Source organism: Cyclopterus lumpus, chromosome 15, assembly GCF_009769545.1.
Source record: "Cyclopterus lumpus isolate fCycLum1 chromosome 15, fCycLum1.pri, whole genome shotgun sequence".
Classification (NCBI taxonomy): Eukaryota; Metazoa; Chordata; class Actinopteri; order Perciformes; family Cyclopteridae; genus Cyclopterus; species Cyclopterus lumpus.
The window spans coordinates 3,751,700-3,774,199 of NC_046980.1; the positions used below are offsets into that span (position 1 = coordinate 3,751,700).

At 41.3% G+C, this 22,500-nt stretch overlaps 2 protein-coding genes across 2 annotated transcripts in view; one reads left to right on the plus strand and one right to left on the minus strand.

The window, feature by feature from the left end:
• Positions 1-483: 483 nt before the first annotated feature.
• On the plus strand, positions 484-10,454 carry LOC117743971 (acetylcholine receptor subunit alpha). Its single transcript, XM_034551981.1, has 10 exons — positions 484-538; positions 4,127-4,269; positions 7,370-7,414; positions 7,626-7,735; positions 7,829-8,024; positions 8,750-8,987; positions 9,087-9,310; positions 9,418-9,532; positions 9,665-9,789; positions 10,309-10,454. The coding sequence occupies exons 1-10, from the start codon at positions 484-486 to the stop codon at positions 10,435-10,437; spliced, it is 1,380 nt and encodes a 459-aa protein (XP_034407872.1). The 3' UTR covers positions 10,438-10,454.
• Positions 10,455-19,340: 8,886 nt separating this feature from the next.
• pdxkb (pyridoxal (pyridoxine, vitamin B6) kinase b) overlaps positions 19,341-22,500 on the minus strand; it is a 15,287-nt gene continuing 12,127 nt past the window's right edge. The window contains exons 5-11 of the mRNA XM_034551486.1: positions 22,479-22,500; positions 21,974-22,059; positions 21,344-21,389; positions 21,126-21,237; positions 20,878-21,014; positions 20,714-20,780; positions 19,341-19,657 (exon numbers count right to left, since the gene is read on the minus strand). The exon at positions 22,479-22,500 is cut by the window's right edge and continues 13 nt beyond it. Of these exons, the coding sequence (XP_034407377.1) occupies positions 19,542-19,657; positions 20,714-20,780; positions 20,878-21,014; positions 21,126-21,237; positions 21,344-21,389; positions 21,974-22,059; positions 22,479-22,500 (586 nt within the window). The 3' untranslated portion in view covers positions 19,341-19,541. The remainder of the gene's footprint in view (positions 19,658-20,713; positions 20,781-20,877; positions 21,015-21,125; positions 21,238-21,343; positions 21,390-21,973; positions 22,060-22,478) is intronic.

Consider the following 22,500-nt stretch of genomic DNA (forward strand, 5'->3'; position numbering starts at 1 on the left):
CCCAGTCTATGTCCCGCCCCCCTACACCCCCCCCCCCCCCCCCCCCCCCCCCCCCCCCCCCCCCCCCCCTCTACCCCGTCCATCTGTCCGTCATTCCCTCATCTCCCCTCTGCTTCTCTATCACGCCGATATATAAGATGCTCGATACTGGAAGTCGTCGGCGTAAGAAAAAACTTTCACGTGGGTGAGAAATGATGACAGTGTTGATTCGTGTATATTCAACACACACACACACGCGCACACACACACACACACACACACACACACACACACACACACACACACACACACAATCCCAGCTGTCTCCCGTGCCTTGGAGCGTGCTGAGAGGTCGGGGTGTTGTTGGGTGGGGGAGGTGGAGAAACCAGAGCTCAGAGTTCACTTACTGGGCGACCCACCTTCCCAGCGCTCACTAGAACTCGGCTCCAGAGTCGGGGGGGCTCCAAGTTAGATTTGTCTTCTACGTGGACGTCTGCTGGAGGTATGAACCTCTCTACGGCCCAGATGTCGCTGGCATGGATCCTCGCTGTACTTGCCGGTAAGTCTTCCTGTGTGTGTGTGTGTGTGTGTGTGTGTGTTTTCAGCCTTCTTGGGAAGGTTTCTTGGCTTCCCGTTTGCAGCACAGCTCCTGAAAACCTCTAAATAAAGAGGTGAAGGAAGTCCGGTTCCCCACGGACTACGATCAGAAAATACTATTTTAAGCTGTGTTGTTTTTCCACCTTCATCTAGTTAGAAAACAACCTCCCAGCTTGTCTTTTCCCTGAAAGCCATTCACTACTTTTTCATGGAAACGTCCATTGCTGTCCATTGTGAATACTTTTATTTCGGCCTGTACGGAGGTAACCGTGCTAATGGCCCCTGAGAGAAAGAAGTTCACCCACCAGACACTACAAACCTTCTGGAAGCGAAACACGGTGCATCCCGATATCGCCCACCCTCCGCTACAGCAATGCACGTGGTTGGCCGTTCGTCCTTCGCCCCCCCCCCCCCCACCCCCCCCCCCCTTCCCCGGCGGCGGCGGCGTTCCTCGCCTTCGTTCACGTTGAAGGAATTCACTGACAGGGATTTATATTTATCAGCGAGGAGGTGTGTGTTCATTGTCTTTGCTCTCAAGGACGCTCGGACCGGAGACACATGCTTGTTGGTGCACGTGGTGTCTCTTTGGTGGGGGGGGGGGGGGGTTAAGCCTGTGTGACCGTTCAAATACTGGTCTAACCAACAGAGGCCGGACCCTGTGTCCCCAAATTGTGGATCACAGATTCTTGGCTCGATCTTCCCTTCAGTGATTTATTCTGACACCAAAGTGCATCGTCATCCTCCCCTTTAATGCAAAATCAGCAAACAGCGCGTTAATTAAATGCTCAAATATTGACCATATTTATGATAAAAAGACCATATTTCTCATAAAAAGACAAGCACTAGTCTTAACTAAGATGTAACTCTCTCTCTAGGTCTTTAGATCCAAGTATATGAAACCCTGTGACTAGAACTCTTTGAATATATTTGCTTGGACCGAAGTGTTGCACGGTTGGTTTGATTGTTGTTGTTGTTTTTTCCTTATTATTTGCACTTATTTACTTGCTTAAACATATATATTTATTTTTTTTCCTCATGGCCAGATGCATTGCTTAATTTCTTTTTATCCTTCCTTACTTTCAAAGGATTTATATCTTGTCAAACTGTAAAATACGGAGTATCCAAAAAAAAAAGAAGACGACCGTAACTCGAATGAAAACCCGAGAATATTATCTTCACAAAAGATGAATAGACCACAGAGTCTTGATCAGATCTTAATGTATAATAATAACAAAATTAAAAAGGTCTTACGCTCCGTAACTGCATTAGCGAACACTTTGTAAAATATGTGTTTCTTTTCATTAAAACGCTGCATTCATCAGGGTGACGCACCAGAATCCAGCTCAGTGTGTACATATATATATATATATATATATATATATATATATATATATATATATATATATATATATATATGTATGTGGTGCCTTTTAAAGCCCACCGGTCGGACATCAGCCGCGTCGCTGCAGCTGTGCAATGAAGATGTGGCTCGTTAAATCATTTCCAAACGGTCTTTATTCAACGTCCACTTATCGTTCACTCGTTGGTCCGTGAATCGCAGCCTTTCCGAACGCGATCGTTTTCGCCTCCGGTTGGATGAATCAAGATGGGGTTTTTTTTTTGGACGACGTTGAAAAGAAGCTCAATCGCACCGCGGAATTCGCCTTTTGTGAGCGCGCCCACCATTGAGTCGGATGTTATTTCGGAGCGATGAATCGATGAACGCTCGAAAACCCGGCGTTCCCCCCCGCGTTGAGCTTCGTGCTGCACACAAGAATGTAATTGAGAGACTTGTTCACTGACAACGACCTCAATAGACCAGAATGCAATGCGGCCGGAGTAGACAAAAAGAGCCCCTCGGCCCTCTGGGTGTTCGGCGGCGTCGTCGCGTGAATTGGGAGTTGGTGGGGCAATGATTGACAGCTCCAAGTGGCCCCTCTGCGTCCCGCCTTCCCTCCACGTCTATTTTCGTATGTGGCCCGAGATCAAAGAGGAGGACAACAGACGGGCAGCCAGAAGTCCTGAGCTGTGTGTGTGTGTGTGTGTGTGTGTGTGCGTGCGTGCGTGTGTGTGTGTGTGTGTGTGTGTGTGTGTGTGTGACTTTGCACCGACCAGTTTTCTGAGGTACTGATCACAGGTAGATGTTTTCTGATGGATGTGCCGAATATCATCGACAATTATCAGTTTTGCAAATTCAAGGCTCTATTTTATGTTCAAAAACAACAACAACAACAACAACAACAACAACAACAAAAGTTAATGCTCATGTGGATTCAAAACCTCACGTTTTATTGGTGGTTAAAGTAGCTCGAGGTTTTTGACTTTACTGCATAATGACCTCTGAAAAATAGCAAAAAACGGGTTTTCTTCTTCCGGATTAGCACAACTTGATAGTTGTGTTGCATTTAACAAAAATTACAGATATGAAAAAGAAATTAATTAAAATAAGTGAATCTGTGCCTTCTAAATCTGGCTCAAAGGCAGCGGTTCAGAGGTCAGCTGAGCTGCAGATAGAACTAAACACACTCAACGCAAAGTCTTCTAAAACCGACAAGTGAGAACATAATTAATTAATTAATAAATAAGGTCAAAATATGTCTCCGAGTGAAGCTGGTGTATTTGCATATCCCCATTGGCACGTCATAATTTACGGGCTATACAAAAGACATTTGGTTTTGAGCTGTGAGTCTGCGAGCTTTTATTCTGAAGGGATGTTAAATGCAGGTTAACTGCTCTGAACTCTTAACTGATCCGGACCAGAACCACACACACACCCTCTTAACACTCAGATTAGGTTCTGCTGCGAGGACTTAGGCTAAAGAAACACACTGATCGCGGCGCTTAGACGGCTCGTGGGGGAACTCAGCGCCGGGGGCTTTTCACCAGGATGGCACGCCAGCCACTTGCTGCTGGTCTCTCTCTCTCTCTCTCGCTCTCTCCCTCTCTTTCTTTCTCTCCCCCTCTTCCTCTCTCTCTCTCTGATATGTCATGTATCTTCTCGTCAATGCATTCTCTTGCTCTGGAAGTCCCGCTGAAGGGTTTCGGGTTGCTGGTCGTGTTAAGCCTGGGAAATGTTTGCTGTGTGAATCACGAGTTAAAAGCAATCCGCTGCCCCCCCCCCCCCCCCCCTACACACACACACACACACACATACCCCAGCTGTGAGTTTGGGTTCCCGGTGTGAAAACATTTGTTGGGCAACATGTCATACTGTGTGTCTCACAGGACCTTTAAGTAAAGCTTGGAGGTTGTTTTTTTTTTAAGTCCGAGTTTTACTTGACCTTTGACCTCCCTGTGCAACACGTTCAGAAGACGAGATCTCACATCTCACATTTTGAGCTCCTAATGAACCCTCAATCAAATCAGGGAGTAAAAAAATATTAAATAAATACTCACAATTGTACATATTATTTATGTATAGTGTATTATTTAGCCCTCACAGCCTCTCACACTCAACCCCTCAACAGGTGCAATCGGTGAGGGTTCTGGGTTCTGGGTTCTGGGTTCTGGGTTCTGGGTTCTGAAATGTTCCGTCTGTGTGCCCTCGAAGGTCCGGCGTTCTGCTCGGAGGAGGAGCAGAACCTGGTGAAGAAGCTGTTCACCGGCTACAACAAGGTGGTCCGTCCCGTGAACCACTTCAGTGACGCCGTGGTGGTCACCGTGGGACTGCAGCTGATCCAGCTCATCAGTGTGGTGAGATATATTTATATATATAAAGATATAAATATATATAAAGATATATATATAAATTTATGTATATATAAATATATATATATATTTATATGTATATTTTATATATATATATTTATATCTATTTATATATATAAATAGATATATTTGTATATCTATTTATATATATATATATATATATATATATATATATATATATATATATATATATATATATGAAACATAACGACTCGATTTCTGTGGCGAAATACTATATTAGTGGCTTTTAGATAAAAGAAAGAAACTAGAAAATTTCGCAAGAAATTTAGATGGTGTGGCTACTACCGAGAGGTATTTATATACTACATATATATTATATACATATATATATAACACTAGATTTTCTACCAAACCATTTAAAACCCTGTAGAAAAAAAAACATGACCAAATCACCAAAATAGTATTATCGATAGAGAGGAAAGACTGAGCCGAACGCTTTGATATATTTGTTATCTTTGTGCAGTAAATGTAACCCGATCTCTCTATAGACACAAACACACGTGCACGTGCACGTGGTAGTTTCCGCCCGTGCACGTGGCTCTAACAGTAACTTTAAGTCATAACTTCATCTTGTAACTCTAACTTGTAACTTCAACTTGTAACTTTAACTTTAACTAACTTTAAATGTAACTGTAACTTTAAATGCAACTTTAACTTTAACTTCAACTTTAACTTTAACTAACTTTAAATGTAACTGTAACTTTAAATGTAACTTTAACTTTAACTTCAACTTTAACTTTAACTAACTTTAAATGTAACTGTAACTTTAAATGTAACTTTAACTTTAACTTCAACTTTAACTTTAACTAACTTTAAATGTAACTGTAACTGTAACTTTAAATGTAACTTTAACTTTAACTTCAACTTTAACTTTAACTAACTTTAAATGTAACTTAAAGCATGTCCTCTTCCCACCCCCCTGCACTGGACTGTGTAGATAATAAAGATGTAAGTTACAGTTACATTTTAAGTTACAGTTACATTTAAAGTTGCATTTAAAGTTACAGTTACACTTAAAGTTACATTTAAAGTTAGTTACATTTAAAGTTGCATTTAAAGTTACAGTTACACTTAAAGTTACATTTAAAGTTAGTTACATTTAAAGTTACAATTAAAGTTACATTCTAAGTTACATGTTAAGTTACAGTTACATTTAAAGTTACAGTTACATTTTAAGTTACAGTTACATTTAAAGTTGCATATAAAGTTACAGTTACATTTAAAGTTACATTTAAAGTTAGTTACATTTAAAGTTACAATTAAAGTTACGGTTACATTTAAAGTTACATTTGAAGTTAGTTACATTTAAAGTTACAATTAAAGTTACAGTTACATTTAAAGTTACAGTTACATTTAAAGTGATATTTGAATTTCTTTTCATATGTGAAAGCACAAAGCACACTATGTTATTTTGCTCTGCGTTGGATAGTAGCTGTAAACCAGAAAACTTCGGCGTCCATACATCTCCTCCTCTGCCTCAGTCCAAACAAAGCTCTCTGGGTACGGAGCGTCTGCAGTATATGCCAGATTTATTTAGTTACTCTTAAAGTTACATTTAAAGTTACAGTTACATTTAAAGTTACATATAAAGTTACAGTTACACTTAAAGTTACATTTAAAGTTAGTTATATTTAAAGTTACAATTAAAGTTACAGTTACATTTTAAGTTAGTTACATTTAAAGTTACATTTAAAGTTACATTTAAAGTTACATTTAAAGTTACAGTTACATTTTAAGTGATAATTGAATTTCTTTTCATGTTTGATTAGCTGTAAACTAGAAAACTTTGGCGTCCATACATCTCCTCCTCTGCCTCAGTCCAAACAAAGCTCTCTGGGTACGGAGCATCTCCAGTATATACCAGATTTATTTAGTTACTCTTAAAGTTACATTTAAAGTTACAGTTACATTTAAAGTTACATATAAAGTTACAGCTACACTTAAAGTTACATTTAAAGTTAGTTACATTTAAAGTGATAATTGAATTTCTTTTCATGTTTGAGTAGCTGTAAACTAGAAAACTTTGGCGTCCATACATCTCCTCCTCTGCCTCAGTCCAAACAAAGCTCTCTGGGTACGGAGCGTCTCCAGTATATGCCAGATTTATTTAGTTACTCTTAAAGTTACATTTAAAGTTACAGTTACATTTAACGTTTCATATAAAGTTACAGTTACACTTAAAGTTACATTTAAAGTTAGTTACATTTAAAGTTACAATTAAAGTTACAGTTACATTTAAAGTTACATTTTAAGTTAGTTACATTTTAAGTTACAGTTACATTTTAAGTTACAGTTACATTTTAAGCTACAGTTACATTTAAAGTTACATATAAAGTTACAGTTACATTTAAAGTTACAATTAAACTTACATTTAAAGTTACAGTTACATTTAAAGTTACAGTTACATTTTAAGTTACATTTTAAGTTACATTTTAAGTTACATTTAAAGTTACATTTAAAGTTACAGTTACATTTTAAGTTACAGTTACATTTAAAGTTACAGCGGCAGCCCCCGCTGTGCGTGAACGACCACGTGCACATCACGGTTAACTCACGTGCACAGTTCGTGCTCGTGCAATCGGCCGTTGACGCGCGCACACACCCACACGTGCTCATAGACATAAGGGGGAGATATAAAATAGATATATGAAAAGTTACAGCAATCTGTGGATCACAACGGATAGATCTGTGCAGCATAATGCCGCTATCCGTGGTACTGAAATAAACGGCAGGTCTGAAAACGTCGTCAGTCAATACACAAATAAACTCTGTGAACTTCTGTCAACTACGAGGCACTTACTTGAATATCTTAAATATTTTGTCCTTTGACCTTTGGCTCCCAAAAAGCTTTTTACAGTGATTTATTTGGTGTCGAAAACATTTTAAAACTGCCTCAAACCATTAATATTTAATTGAGGATTTCAAAGAGGGAAAGCGATTGCATCTTAATGTGCTTTTTGTTGTCGTTAAAATGCCAAATAAACGGTTAAGTGTGCAGATTATATTTTGTTCTGACATCTCTGGTGAAAATGTTACTTTCGTCTTTCTTTCTGAACTCTCTCAGGATGAAGTGAACCAGATCGTGACGAGTAATGTTCGTGTCAAACAGGTAAACGTGAAATATATGCCGACCGTGCATTTAGATGTGTAGCTGCAACTGGTGGCCTATTCCTAATGATGTGCTTCATATTGGTGAATATATCACACCGACAGTATGAACGCTATTCGTTGTTTCAACTAGTCTTAATGAGAATCATGGGAATAAAACAACTGAACTTGGGCTCTATTGGTATATTAATGTTTTAAAATGTTCACCACAGCAATGGATGGACGTGAACCTGAACTGGAATCCGGATGAATACGGAGGCATCCGGAAGATCAGAGTCCCTTCAGCCGACATATGGAAACCAGACCTGGTGCTTTACAACAAGTAAACACACTACTCACACACACATACACACACACACACACACACACACACACACGTCCGAACGTCTCACATCCCCGGCCTCCTCTTCCTCAGCGCCGACGGCGACTTTGCCATCATCCACCAAACCAAAGTGCTGTTGGAGCACACCGGGATGATCACGTGGAACCCTCCGGCCATCTTTAAGAGCTACTGCGAGATCATCGTCCTCCACTTCCCATTCGACCTGCAGAACTGCAGCATGAAGCTGGGGACGTGGACGTACGATGGACTGCTGGTCGTCATCAATCCAGTGAGTGTGACATATATATATATATATATATATATATATATATATATATATATATATATATATATATATAATTACTATATATTCATCATATATATGTATATATATTATATTTAAATATATCAATATAAATATAATATATATATAAATATAATATATATTATAATAATATATACATATTATTATTATATATATATTATTATTATATTATATATAATAATATTTATATAATATATATATATATTTATATTATATATTCATCATATATGTATATGTATTATTATTATAATATATATATAATATAAATATATATTATTATATATATATATATTATTATAATATGTATATAATATATATATATATATATTTATATTATATATTTATCATATATGTATTATTATTATATATTATTATAATATATATATAATATAAATATATATTATTATTATATATTTATTATTCTTATTCTTATATATAATAATATATATACAGTATATGTTATTATATATTTATCATACATATATTATTATTAGATATTATTATTAGATATATTGTTATATATTATTATATATATTATTATTATTATATTTAAATATAATATATTATATATATATATATGTAAAATATATTTATATATTATATATATATACATATATGTAACCCCTTAAATATCCTCACCTCCATGGTCCTTTTTCTACTGCAGTGCTTTACACTCCTCTTTCTTTCAGGACAACGATCGGCCCGACCTCAGCAACTTCATGGAGTCCGGCGAATGGGTGCTGAAGGACTACAGGAGCTGGAAACACTGGGTTTACTACACCTGCTGCCCCGACACGCCGTACCTGGACATCACCTACCACTTCCTGATGCTGCGCCTGCCTCTCTACTTCATCGTCAACGTCATCATCCCCTGCATGCTCTTCTCCTTCCTCACCGGGCTGGTCTTCTACCTGCCCACCGACTCCGGTACACCTTCGCGTCAGTTCATTTGTCTCTGAAAGGCCCGAAAAAACCTGCCACCATTTCTAGAAAAATAAAGTGTCCGTCTCCCCCGTCTCCACACAGGTGAGAAGATGACCCTCTCCATCTCCGTCCTGTTGTCCCTGACCGTCTTCCTGCTGGTCATCGTGGAGCTCATCCCCTCCACCTCCAGCGCCGTGCCCCTCATCGGGAAGTACATGCTCTTCACCATGGTGTTCGTCATCGCCTCCATCATCATCACCGTCATCGTCATCAACACGCACCACCGCTCGCCCAGCACGCACACCATGCCCGGATGGATACGCAAGGTTCCTTTTGTTTTGGTTTGTTTTTTTAAGGCACTTGTGCTCTGCGACGATATCGAGGAACATGAAGCTATCAGGTTTTTTGTTGTTGTTTTTTTTCCGTCTCCCAGGTCTTCATCGAAACCATCCCCAACATGATGTTCTTCTCGACGATGAAGCGTCCCGGGCAGGAGATCCGGCAGAAGAGGATGTTCCCGACCGACATGGACATCTCCGACATCTCAGGCAAGGCCGAGTGGCACAGAAACACTTACATTTTTTTAACTAAAATACACCTGAAGGATGCCGTCCCTCTCTGCATTGTGTTATTGTTTGTATAGTTATTAATTTGACCTGTCCCCCCCCCCCCCCTTGCAGGTAACCCCACCCCCACCAGTGTCACCTACCAGTCTCCCATTGCCAAAAACCCGGATGTTCGCAGCGCCATCGAAGGCGTGAAGTACATCGCTGAGACCATGAAGTCAGACGAGGAATCTAACAATGTGAGACGCAGCTCATGAAAACCACCCATGTGCTTATTAAAAAGAAAGTCTCTACCAAGACGGCACAATATTGTATTTAAATATTATTATTTTTATTTTTATTCTTAACAAAGTGACTTTTTAAAACAAATGTTTCCCCAAACGTCAACATTTCCATAGTCAATTTCAATCGAATTGAAATAAAATCGTATTTATTATACGATTTGTTGTGCTTTTCAAATACCTCGGTCACTAAATCAACAAAATGGGGACAAAACACACACACAAAAATTGCGCAATAGCAATCAAATTAATAATTTATCAGCATTGAAAAGTCTCGTGTGTGTCTGTAAAGTAACCTTTGGAAACATAAAGCAGCAAAACATCCTAATAACTAAATAAAATGCAAAAATGTACCCACGACATCACATCGGTATCACCAATGACAATCAGATAACGTAAGTCAGAGCACTTCGAAAATGACTCTTCCTCTTCCTCTTCCTCTTCCCCTTCCCCTTCCTCTTCCCCTTCCTCTTCCAGGCGGCGGAGGAGTGGAAGTTCGTCGCCATGGTTTTGGACCACATCCTGCTCTGCGTGTTCATGGCCGTGTGCATCATCGGGACGCTCGCCGTCTTCGCCGGGAGGCTCATCGAGCTCAACACGCTGTAGGGGACCCAAAGGGAGGCGGGGGGGGGGCACGTTGGTGCGTTCGCTGACATTGAGGAGAAACCCAATGCATCTGCACGGGTCAATACTTGAAGGGTTTCTTGTTGTTGTTATTTCCAGGTGTTTTTGTACAGTGTTGTAATGCTGCGATGCACTCTGGAGAACACGTCATTACTCTTATGGAAAAAAAAGCCATAACCGTGATAATGATTCAGTTTTTTCTTTATTTTTGGGCAGCTTGATTTAAGGTTTTTGGGTCAGAAGATTTTTTTTCTTCTTAATGTTAAAAAAACGTACCTTTTAACACGAGAAAGTATTTTTAATGTCTGAGGATGCACGCTCTATTTCTCATCAGCAAATACTGTTTATTAACATTTTTTGCGTGGATAGAAAATTAACCCCCCGTCTCAGAGTTCATGTGTTTTAAATTGTATTTAAATCTAACTTTATTTCCCGAGTCTGGTTGACGACACAGTCTTCGCCTTTAAGGTGAGACGGATTCCTTCACCTGGAAGTTTTGTTTAATTTTGACTTCTAAACGCGTCATTTGTGTTCATGAGTTACGTTTTGTGAATTGTGTAAATATTAACTTGCTGTGTCGCTGAATTCCTCTTGAATAATCTGCTGTACAGTTGGTTACGAGCTCACTAGTTTCTTTTGAATACATGGTTTTTAACCACACTGAAGGATTGTTGTTACATTTTTAAAGTTTAAACTGATTTTCTGTTTAAGGAGTTTCTGGTAAAACGATAAGCCAACAAAAGGCTGTTAGGTTGTATTAAGTTACCAAAAACCTGACATCATTGTTTGAATTAATATGGTAAAATAGTAGTTTCTCCCTCAGGTGGATAATGATAATAAAGTGTGTGTCATCACAGCTGTGGTGTTGCTGCCTGAAGATGACTTGATTTATTTTGCAGCTGAGTTAGTTTGGTTTATTGACACAATAAAATTCTGCTGAATTTGTTTTTTATATCTCTTTAGATCGATATATAGATCTGTATCTACATAGATAAATCTATATTTGCAGCTGTGAAGATGTGAAAAGAGTGAGAAATAAAATGCAGTATTTGTTTATCTTCTTCGTTGTTGTCATATATTGTATTATATACGAGAGGCGTATTACTTTATATCGTTAAATAGTGTATTAATATTAAGAAATACAACAAATAACTAACTAGAAATACAACAAATAACAAATAATTACGAGAAGAGATGTCTAATTATTAATATTTGTTCTTTTTGTTAATGCTTTTTCTCAGAGATTAAAAGTCAGCCATGGAGGGTAATTTATCCAGAATAAATTGGCAAATTTATTATAATTTTGGCGTTTTGAAAAAGTGAAATTAATTCATTGAATAATATCAAAATATTTTTGGTAATTTCTCACATTAAAACGCTTGAATTCAAAGATCTAAAATTTAAAATGTGAAAATAATTATTAAAATCAGGACGAATGGAAGTCATCTTTATATATTTTTTTTTAAAAGGGTGATCTTGTGTATTCTCCTCAGAGAAGAAGGGAACGGGGTGAAAGTTCAGATAAGGGAATTAGGATGCACCCACGGTGAAGTGTCCTGCTGGACTACGGGGTGCAGGACTCTCCGGTCTCTGTACGCCGTGTTGGCATTAAGTCAGACGCGCTCCCGGTGGGTGTCGGCCTCCTCCAGGGCTGCCCTTTCATGGACAGGATATCCAGGCGCACCCGGGGTTGGGAGGGTGGGGGGGGGGTCGGAGAAGGTCGGGTTCAGGGGTGTCGGGATCGCCACTCTGCTGTTTGCAGATGATGTGAACCCGTTGGCCTCCTCGGACCGTGACCTCCGGCATTCACCGGGTGGCGCTTTTGCAGCCAAGTGTGAAGCGGCGGTTTGACGAGAGAGTCAGCGCCTCCAAATGTGAGGCCACGGCGCTCTGCCTGGAGACAGGTGGATTGCTCCCTCCAGGTGGGGACAGAGTGCCCAGCGAAGTTTTTTTAATTTAAAAAAAAAAAAAAAATACTATTTAATTGCTTTCTTTGCTTAAAGTTAGTTGAAATATTCCTTTTTTTTTCTTTTCGATCCCTGTAATGGAGAATAAAAAAAAAAATTGAAGCCGAGATGAAGCGCAATCAGTCTTCTGTCAAGTGTCTGGGGTTGTTACCATAGCAACGGTTGCCTGCCGGGTCAGTCGACGTCGATGCAGCACCTGAAGTGACAGATGAGCTGAAGGAGGAGGAGGAGGAGGAGGAGGAGGACGAGGAGGAGGAGGAGGAGGGAGCACCGGCTGAAGCTAACGAGATTAACATTAGCATTATTCTTGAAAAAGGACCGCTGTAACGATCACTACAGGATGTGTAATAAAGTGAGAATAATTAAAATAAGTGGATTTAGTGCCAAGTTTTTTACATTTCTCTCAAATTGGCAGATAATAAAATTGCACATTTAAGAAAAATAAGGAAAAAAAAGATTTCTAAAACCTAAAACAAACTGAAACCAGCATGTAAAACAGGAAGGAAGTGAAATTATAATCAAATATTAAAAAAATAAAATAGCGATCCGATTTTCATAATTCTTAATCTCTCTTTATTGCATTAGAACATACATTTCTCATATATATCTATATATATATATATTTTATAAATGTGAATTTGTACACTACAATCTTTTATTGTAACATGTTAGAAAATACTCGTACCTCTCCAAAAAAAAAACCAACATAGCACTAAAAACAGTTACCAAACAATGATTATTACATTTTTTTCCTCATTTTTGTTTTGGCCACTGAGAACAGAAAATAAAAAAATAAAATAAAAAATACAAGATGGCGGAGACAGAACAGTCAAATCGGGAGGAGAGGAGAGGACCACGCTCGAAGACAGACGGTTTGACCATTGGAGGCTTTAGTTTTTTTTAGGGGGGGGTGGGGGGGGGGGGGGCAGCCATTTTGTAACCAAACTGATGAGGATGAGGGGGAGGGGGGTTAAAGCGTGGACACTGGTGAGCATCAAGCACACGGGACGGTGACGTTGGTCCCGCTTGGTTATTGTTCGACCATCCAATCTGCAGCTAATAAAAATGTTTTTAAAAATAAAGAAGTGGGAAGTTGTCGAGCTCCAGACGTTTTTTTTAAGCGTAATTTAGACTTTTAATTAAATGCCTTTTATTGTGAAAGGGGTCTTTCCCATCGTGAAGGTTTGTTTTTTAGTAAATAAAGCACACTCTGTTGCTATGCATGTCCACCCGGTACCTGCCAGGTGTAACGGTCCTGTACCATTAATTAATCTAAAGAAACGACCTTTAAAATGCTTCTTTTAAAAAAAAAAAAAAATGTTTACGAGCTGCCGTCACAACAAAAAAAATATACCAGTAAACAATGAGACGTCCGTTATGTTATGCTCGAGTATTCATGTTTTCAACACTAAAACATTCAATTTGACCGGCTTCATCGGGACGTTTGTTCCATTTGACCTTTGACCTCAGGCGTATCCGTGTGTGAACTCAAACCCACACACACACACACACACACACACACACACACACACACACACACAAAGCATCGGGCGAATATGCAAGTTAACCTCTTAAAAAAAAAAAGTCACAGCTGGAGCGACTCGATCCAGATGTTTAGCGGAGAATGGAGGAAGAAGTTAAGCTGCATCACAAAAAGACAACGGCGAGCGGGTTGGGAGAGGAGGCGGCTCGAGGACCAGCGCGGACAACAACAACAACAACAACAACACACACGCGGGAACAAAACCCTCCATTTGTTTAAGCAGATAGGAGAAGAGAAAAGTCGTGCAACACTGCGCCGCACCACGGAATGATTGTCCTCTTGAACAAACCCCCCCTCCTTTTTCTTTTGTAAGTTCCTCTTTCATTACACACACACACACACACACACACACACACAACCCTGTGACCATAGAGGACATTTATATACACACACACTCTCTCACACACACACACACAATAGTACGGCAGGAAAAATGAGACTGCATTTTTTTTTCTTTCTCCCACCGTCATCGTTAGTTTTTCAGATTTCAGACAACGATAAATCATCTAGAAAAATGTATATTCAAATAATTTTCCTGCTGCTTTTTCTGCATTACGTCATCGAATATCTTTGGGTTTTGAGTTGGAAAAAAAAAAAAATAAAGCAATTTGAAAAGGAAAACGTAATCACAATTTTCTGTCATTTTTATAACCAAAACGATTAATTGGTTAACTAAAAATAATGAAAAGCATAAGAAAAAAAAAAAGAAGCTTGTTTTCAGGTGCGTCTGCAGAACAGGAATGTGCAGTCAAAGGTACCCCTTCCTCCTCCTCCTCCTCCTCCTCCTCCTCCTTCTTCGTCCTCCTCCTGCTCCCTCTCCTTCTCCTCCCTCCTCCTCCTCCTCCTCCTCCTCCTCCTCCTCCTCCTCCGTAAGCAGTATGGTGGTGTTATGACGTTAGGTTCCTAAGGCAGCATCACAGCACAGTCCATAGAGAAACAACAGCAGTACACAATTACACTGGCCTGCCCAGAATCGACAGTATCTGGATTTCTTTTTTTTTTTTTAAAGCCTCAGAATATTTGGTTTACACTTTTCCACCCCCAAAAAAAAAAAATTAAAACAAATGTTGGTTGAATTTTTTTTTTAGCAGTCTCCTTAACATTCAAATCAGAAAGCAAAGAGATACCAAAGGTCAATCAATCGTGTTAAAGTGTCATTGAAATCTCATTTCCTGCGGCATCGGGGGCTCAGCGGGCTAAGGCACATGCCGAGGTGTGAAACCGGCTCATGTTCTCCTCACGTCGCTCCCATCACGCCCCACAGAGGACCGACATGGCCGACAGAGGACCGTCATGGCCGACAGAGGACCGACATGGCCGACAGAGGACCGACATGGCCGACAGAGGACCGTCATGGCCGACAGAGGACCGACATGGCCGACAGAGGACCGACATGGCCGACAGAGGACCGTCATGGCCGACAGAGGACCGTCATGGCCGACAGAGGACCTTCATGGCCGACAGAGGACCTTCATGGCCGACAGAGGACCGTCATGGCCGACAGAGGACCGTCATGGCCGACAGAGGACCGTCATGGCCGACAGAGGATCTTCATGGCCGACAGAGGATCTTCATGGCCGACAGAGGACCGTCATGGCCGACAGAGGATCTTCATGGCCGACAGAGGACCGTCATGGCCGACAGAGGATCTTCATGGCCGACAGAGGACCGACATGGCCGACAGAGGATCTTCATGGCCGACAGAGGACCGACATGGCCGACAGAGGATCTTCATGGCCGACAGAGGACCGTCATGGCCGACAGAGGACCGTCATGGCCGACAGAGGATCTTCATGGCCGACAGAGGACCGACATGGCCGACAGAGGATCTTCATGGCCGACAGAGGACCGACATGGCCGACAGAGGATCTTCATGGCCGACAGAGGACCGTCATGGCCGACAGAGGACCGTCATGGCCGACAGAGGATCTTCATGGCCGACAGAGGATCTTCATGGCTGACAGAGGACCGTCATGGCCGACAGAGGATCTTCATGGCCGACAGAGGACCGTCATGGCCGACAGAGGACCTCCATGGCCGACAGAGGATCTTCATGGCCGACAGAGGACCGACATGGCCGACAGAGGATCTTCATGGCCGACAGAGGACCGTCATGGCCGACAGAGGACCTTCATGGCCGACAGAGGATCTTCATGGCCGACAGAGGACCGTCATGGCCGACAGAGGACCGTCATGGCCGACAGAGGATCTTCATGGCCGACAGAGGACCTTCATGGCCGACAGAGGACCGTCATGGCCGACAGAGGATCTTCATGGCCGACAGAGGATCTTCATGGCCGACAGAGGACCGTCATGGCCGACAGAGGACCGTCATGGCCGACAGAGAACCGTCATGGCCGACAGAGGACCGACAGAGGACCGTCATGGCCGACAGAGGACCTTCATGGCCGACAGAGGACCGACAGAGGACCTTCATGGCCGACAGAGGACCGACAGAGGACCTTCATGGCCGACAGAGGACCGACAGAGGACCGTCATGGCCGACAGAGGACCTTCATGGCCGACAGAGAACCGCCATGGCCGACAGAGAACCGTCAGAGAACCTTCATGGTCGACAGAGGACCGTCATGGCCGACAGAGGACCGACAGAGGACCGTCATGGCCGACAGAGGACCGTCATGGCCGACAGAGAACCGTCATGGCCGACAGAGAACCGACATGGCCGACAGAGGACCGACAGAGGACCGTCATGGCCGACAGAGGACCGACAGAGGACCGACAGAGGACCGTCATGGCCGACAGAGGACCGACAGAGGACCGACAGAGGACCGTCATGGCCGACAGAGGACCGTCATGGCCGACAGAGGACCGTCATGGTCGACAGAGGACCGTCATGGCCGACAGAGGTCCGACAGAGGACCGTCATGGCCGACAGAGGACCGACAGAGGACCGACAGAGGACCGTCATGGCCGACAGAGGACCGACAGAGGACCGACAGAGGACCGTCATGGCCGACAGAGGACCGTCATGGCCGACAGAGGACCGTCATGGTCGACAGAGGACCGTCATGGTCGACAGAGGACCGTCATGGCCGACAGAGAACCGACATGGCCGACAGAGAACCGACATGGCCGACAGAGGAACTCAATGCCACTCTGGTCGCCAATTTTAAATTAATTATGATGACTTCAGATTGACGGTAATATAAAAAGATTAATAAAAATAACATTATTGCTACAAGGTAGCAGGTTACTGTGATTTGATTTCCTCAAATCATAAAACTTTTAAAAAGGTTTTCTGGGTAATTTAGAAAACAAAAACCTTTTTTTTCCTTTTACATTTCCAGGAGATAACAGCTTATTAATGTAGTAATATAAATATTTTGCGTACACTTTGACATTTTATTTTTGAATTTACAATTCAAACGCTTGTTGGCTCCAGATTTTCTGTTTTATAGAGATATTTTTTTTTCACTGTTAACTATATTAAATATTGTTTGTATTTTTCTCTTTGGGCTTTGTGAAATAGTGACAAATGTATATCATTATGTAGACAAAAAAAAAACCAATGAAAATAAAGAAAGGTTAGATCACAGATATGAAATATCAAAATATCTCAAATCATTAAAATGTGAAAGTTATTAATGTAATTAAAACTCCTGGCATCGTCTCTGTTGTCGTGACCACAGTGGAGTGTGAAGCGGCCTAAACAAGACAACACACATGTACAGAGCTGCTAAAGGACTGTGGGGGGGCGTAGGGGGGCGTAGGGGGGCGTGGGTTTCAGTAAATTCAGTGGCACAACTCTCAGATACCAGGTTCTGGGCCGGGAACCCCCCCCCCCCCCACCCCGGCTGCGATGTGGGTTGGTTCTGCCACCGGGGTTCTTGCTCGGACGTTCTCACGTTGCCCATTATTATTATATTTTTTTCGCTGCGATTAAAGAAGTTCAACGACACACTTAACGACTATTAGACGGATACCAAGTACTGTTACGAGAACAACAACTGGAGCCACGGGAGCCTCCCGTGGTGCCAGAACCAGCCCCCCCCCCCCCCCCCCCCCCAAAAAAAGGTCTCTGGGTTCCCGTTGATATTGTAGTGCGCGTGTGGTCTATATAGTACAGTAGCATCAACACAATGGTCCAATAGACAGATCAGATAGAAGATATCATACAGATGGTCCAATACAGTTATAGTACAACATCTATACATCAACTATACATTGTGCGTCTTTTTTCTTTTCCTTTGTTATATTTTCAGGGGGGGGGGGGGGATCTCATGGGGTTTAGACTTGGTCACCATTACATCACTGCTTTAAGACGACGATGGGGGGGGGGGGGGTTGAAATAGTGGTGTGCAGAGCCACGGAAAGACAGCGCTCGGTGGTTTTAAGTCCTGCTACTTGGCCATTGGTGTGTGTGTGTGTGAGTGTGTGTGTGTGTGTGTGTAGAGACACACAGCTGGAGTGCAAGTCTGTCGAAAAATAAATATATGCGCAAGTTGAGTGGAGTGGCAGTAAAAAAGCAAAAGGCAAGTTAATTTTTTTAACAATTTAGAGGTAGTTTTGGAGCGTTTTCGGCAGCTGGAATCGATTCAGATCACTTTTTTTTGGGTAAATACTGCAGAACGTGGCCCTGTTTGTCTCCATCAACTGACGTGTGTGTGTGTGTGTGTGTGTGTGTGTGTGTGTGTGTGTTTGTGTGTGTGTGTGTGTGTGTGTTTGTCGTAGCGCACCAGAAAGACACTTTTTTCATTTTTTTTCTGCAAGTGAGGGAAGAGAATATCTGCAGTTTTAGCGGCACGGTGAATTAAATTATTTTTATTATTGAGCCGACTTCTTCATTTGATCGGCGCGAGCAAATAAAATGAAGTAATTTAAAAACACAAACATTTGGATTTGAAACCAGAGAAACTTTCAAAATCAATGTATATACCAAAAAAAAAAAGCCGCTAAAGAGTTCATTAAAGTACGAGAAGTTGATTAGTCCTCGTATTACCTTTAAAAATACCTTTTCCATAACAAATATGACATCAGCTTTGTCCAAAACAAGTCCTCCATTGTGCCGAGGGACTGGACCTTGAATGGATTTTCTAATTGACCATATCCCACTTCATATTTTTCTGTTAGTATTACCAGTATTATTATTATTTATATATATATATATATATATATATATATATATATATATATATATATATACGGCATGCTTACAGCTTTCTAAAAAAGAAAACAACTGTGTCACATACGTTGGAGAGGCAGCAACCGACCTAACTCTGTCTATCCGTGGCTCTCGTTCCAAAACAGGGTCTGGGGTCAAAGGGTTACAGGTCAAGGGGGTTTCGGGACACTGAGGACTTTAAAAAGGGGGAACGGGTGAAACGGGACTACAGGGGGGGGGGGGGGGGGGGGGGGGTTACAATACTAAAGGTTTTTTTCTTTTCTTTTTTTTTCTGGATAATGGAGGCGTTGAAGTTTTGGAAACGACAGTCGAGGTTTACAGTGATGAGAGATTCACCGAGATACTGGATTCGAGAGATTCACGGGGGGGGGGGGGGGGGGGGGGGGGGGCGCGAAGAGGACAAGGTTAGCATGAGTCTTATGGGTCGGTGGCGTTAGGATATCACCGTGGCCTCCGTAACTATAGCAGGGTCTTCTATGTCGGCTTTACTTTGAACCATCCTCAGCTCCAGCTGGGGCGGACTGGGCTTCCGACCAGGACCTGCTAACTCTGAGAGACAAAAGGGAGGTGGGGAAACGCATTAACATTTACTTTTAAAGCTGCGTCATGCAATAGTTTTAATGTAAAAACAGAAGTAAATAAACGCGACAGCAGCGGGAGTTGACATCTTTTACAGGCTTTTGCCATTTTGGATGTTTATGCCACTATATTTTCCAATACACACTCTGAATACCCTGGAAAAAAAGAGTTTAGAGACGTGCGAGTGTCGGCGTGTGTCCTCGGCCCGCTGTCGGATGCAACGAGGGCTTTAAATTCCTCGTCAACAGGTGGACAACATCAACGTACCCACGTCTGTATTTCCTTTTCCTGACATGAGAAGAACTGGTCCAATAACCTGGAGCCTGATAAATGTACAGGAAGTGCTGCTCTGAGCGAGTTACAAGTCTATTAGGTCCATTGAGATTTTTTTTTTTTTCAATATATCAAATATATATATATATATATATATATATATTTTTTTTTCAATATATCAAATATATATATATTTTTTTTTTTTTCCATGTATATATTTTTTTTTATATATTTATATATATATATTTTTTCTTTGTTCATGTATATATACTTTTTAATATATATATATATATATATATATATATATATAAAATCAGAGCTTTACAAAAAAAAAAAACACACATTTGATAAAAAGAAAATTTGTTTTTATAATATTTAACAATGATTGAGGTTTTTTTTTTTTTCAATATATCAAATATATATATATTTTTTCTTTTTCATGTATATATATTTTTTTATATATTTATATATATAATTTTTTTTTTGTTCATGTATATATATTTTTTAAATATATTTATATATATATATAAAATCAGAGCTTTACAAAAACAAAAAACACACACATTTGATAAAAAGAAAATCTGTTTTTATAATATTTAACAATGATTGCTATCCAACCCACATTTATATCTATTTGCTTCTGTATTTAAATACATGATTGCATTATAGCGCTCCTGCAGATCTTGTTGTTGTTGTTGTTGTTAAACAGCGTAGATATGAGCCAAGTTAAAGCTTTAACCCTACTTTTCTTACCGTGAGCGTATGAAATTGTCCTCTGGATAACATGATGCATCACTGAAAAAGTCTTCTCACAGGCCATCTGGGAAGAGGGAATTATCGTCATTAGCCTGTCTGATTAAAAAAATTTAAAAAAATTAAAAAACCCCAATGTCCATCCTCCGGCCCGGTTACCGTACCTTCAGGTCGTTGGGGTAGTGGTGCGTCCACGCTAGCAGCATAGCGGCAAACAGGTCTCCGGTTCCTACGAAGACGGCGTCTACTTTGTGGACCTCCATTCGGACCCTCTGCGTCGTCCGGCTGCCGTCGGGGCGAACTGAGGCGGCACACACATGGGGGGAGGGGGGGGGGGGGGGGGCGTTATATTATGGTATGTCGTCGCGTCACAGCCAACAAGTAACATCTGCGCGTGAACGTCAAACCCCACCTTGGCGCTGGCTGCCCAGCGACACGAGGAAGCGGTCTCCCAGTCTGGAGGGCAGGTCGGAGGAGGTGATGACCACTGTGTCTGGGCCCATAGCGTGGAGGAGGTCCATGACCTGAAAGACAGTCACGTATGTATTATACAATAAAGCTTTATTATATTAAACAAAGTAGGCGTGCAAGAAAGGACAGGAGGGATTATATAGTGAATGATCCTTTTACCTCCACGGCGTCTTTCTCCGTGCTGATGTTTTTCCCCGTCAATAATCTGCAACACAAGCGAATGGCACCGTAAAATATCACTGAAAATCAAGTTATTGGGACTAAAAAAACACAGAAAATCACATTTATGAACCGACATTAAACCCTTGAAATATCTTATTCTCCTGATAGGAACATGTAGGAACACACGAGTGCATTTAAGTGAGCCTTTATATAGGAAAACCTTTAATATGATCCTGCAGTTGTATGGAAACACCACTAGGGGGAGCGACTTCACAGTGAAGATCACGGAGCTTCACGAGGAGCCATAAACAACATAATATGTAAGATACAGTACTGTAAATAAATCTGAATACTTTTAAAGCTACGTGGTTTAAAAAGGGTAAAATAAGAACGGTGAGCCACATGTTGGCGGGTTTTTTTTGTACCCTGTTAATTATTAAAACAACAAAATTAAGGTATTTCAATAACATGCATGAGCGGCGTTGCGTGAAGATGGGGTTCTCTGATGCTCCGCTACACGGTAAGTAAGGTAATCTAAACTTAAAGGAAGTTAATCTTCAAGAAGATGACAATGGACAGACATGTCACGCTAGATTTATTGGATTATATATGACAATAAAAACTCACTCGGCCTCAAACTGGTTCGGGGTAATAATGTCGGCAACGGGAACCACCTTGTTCTTATAGACCGGATACAGATTCTGAGGAACGTACTGAGGAACGAGACGCAGAGGTTAGAGTCACATAACACGACCACACACACACGAAAAGAAGGACTACACACACATAACTGAGTGGGCTCAGTTTTCATGGTTTTAAATGAGCTCTGACGGACAGAATGTGATCTTAAATCCCTCACACACACACACACACACACACACACACACACACACACACACACACACACACACACACACACAAGTTTGTCAGATCACAATAATCCATCTGTTTCCCCCCCCACAGAGCACTAACACACTAAAATCTATACGGATAAAAACGCAATGTTTGAGCACTAAAACCCTCCCACGCATATTAAAAAGGCACAAGCATCTTTCTAACGACAGCAGGCACAAACACACACACACACACACACACACACACACACACACACACACACACACACTAATCTCACCATAGATCCATGATCACCGAGG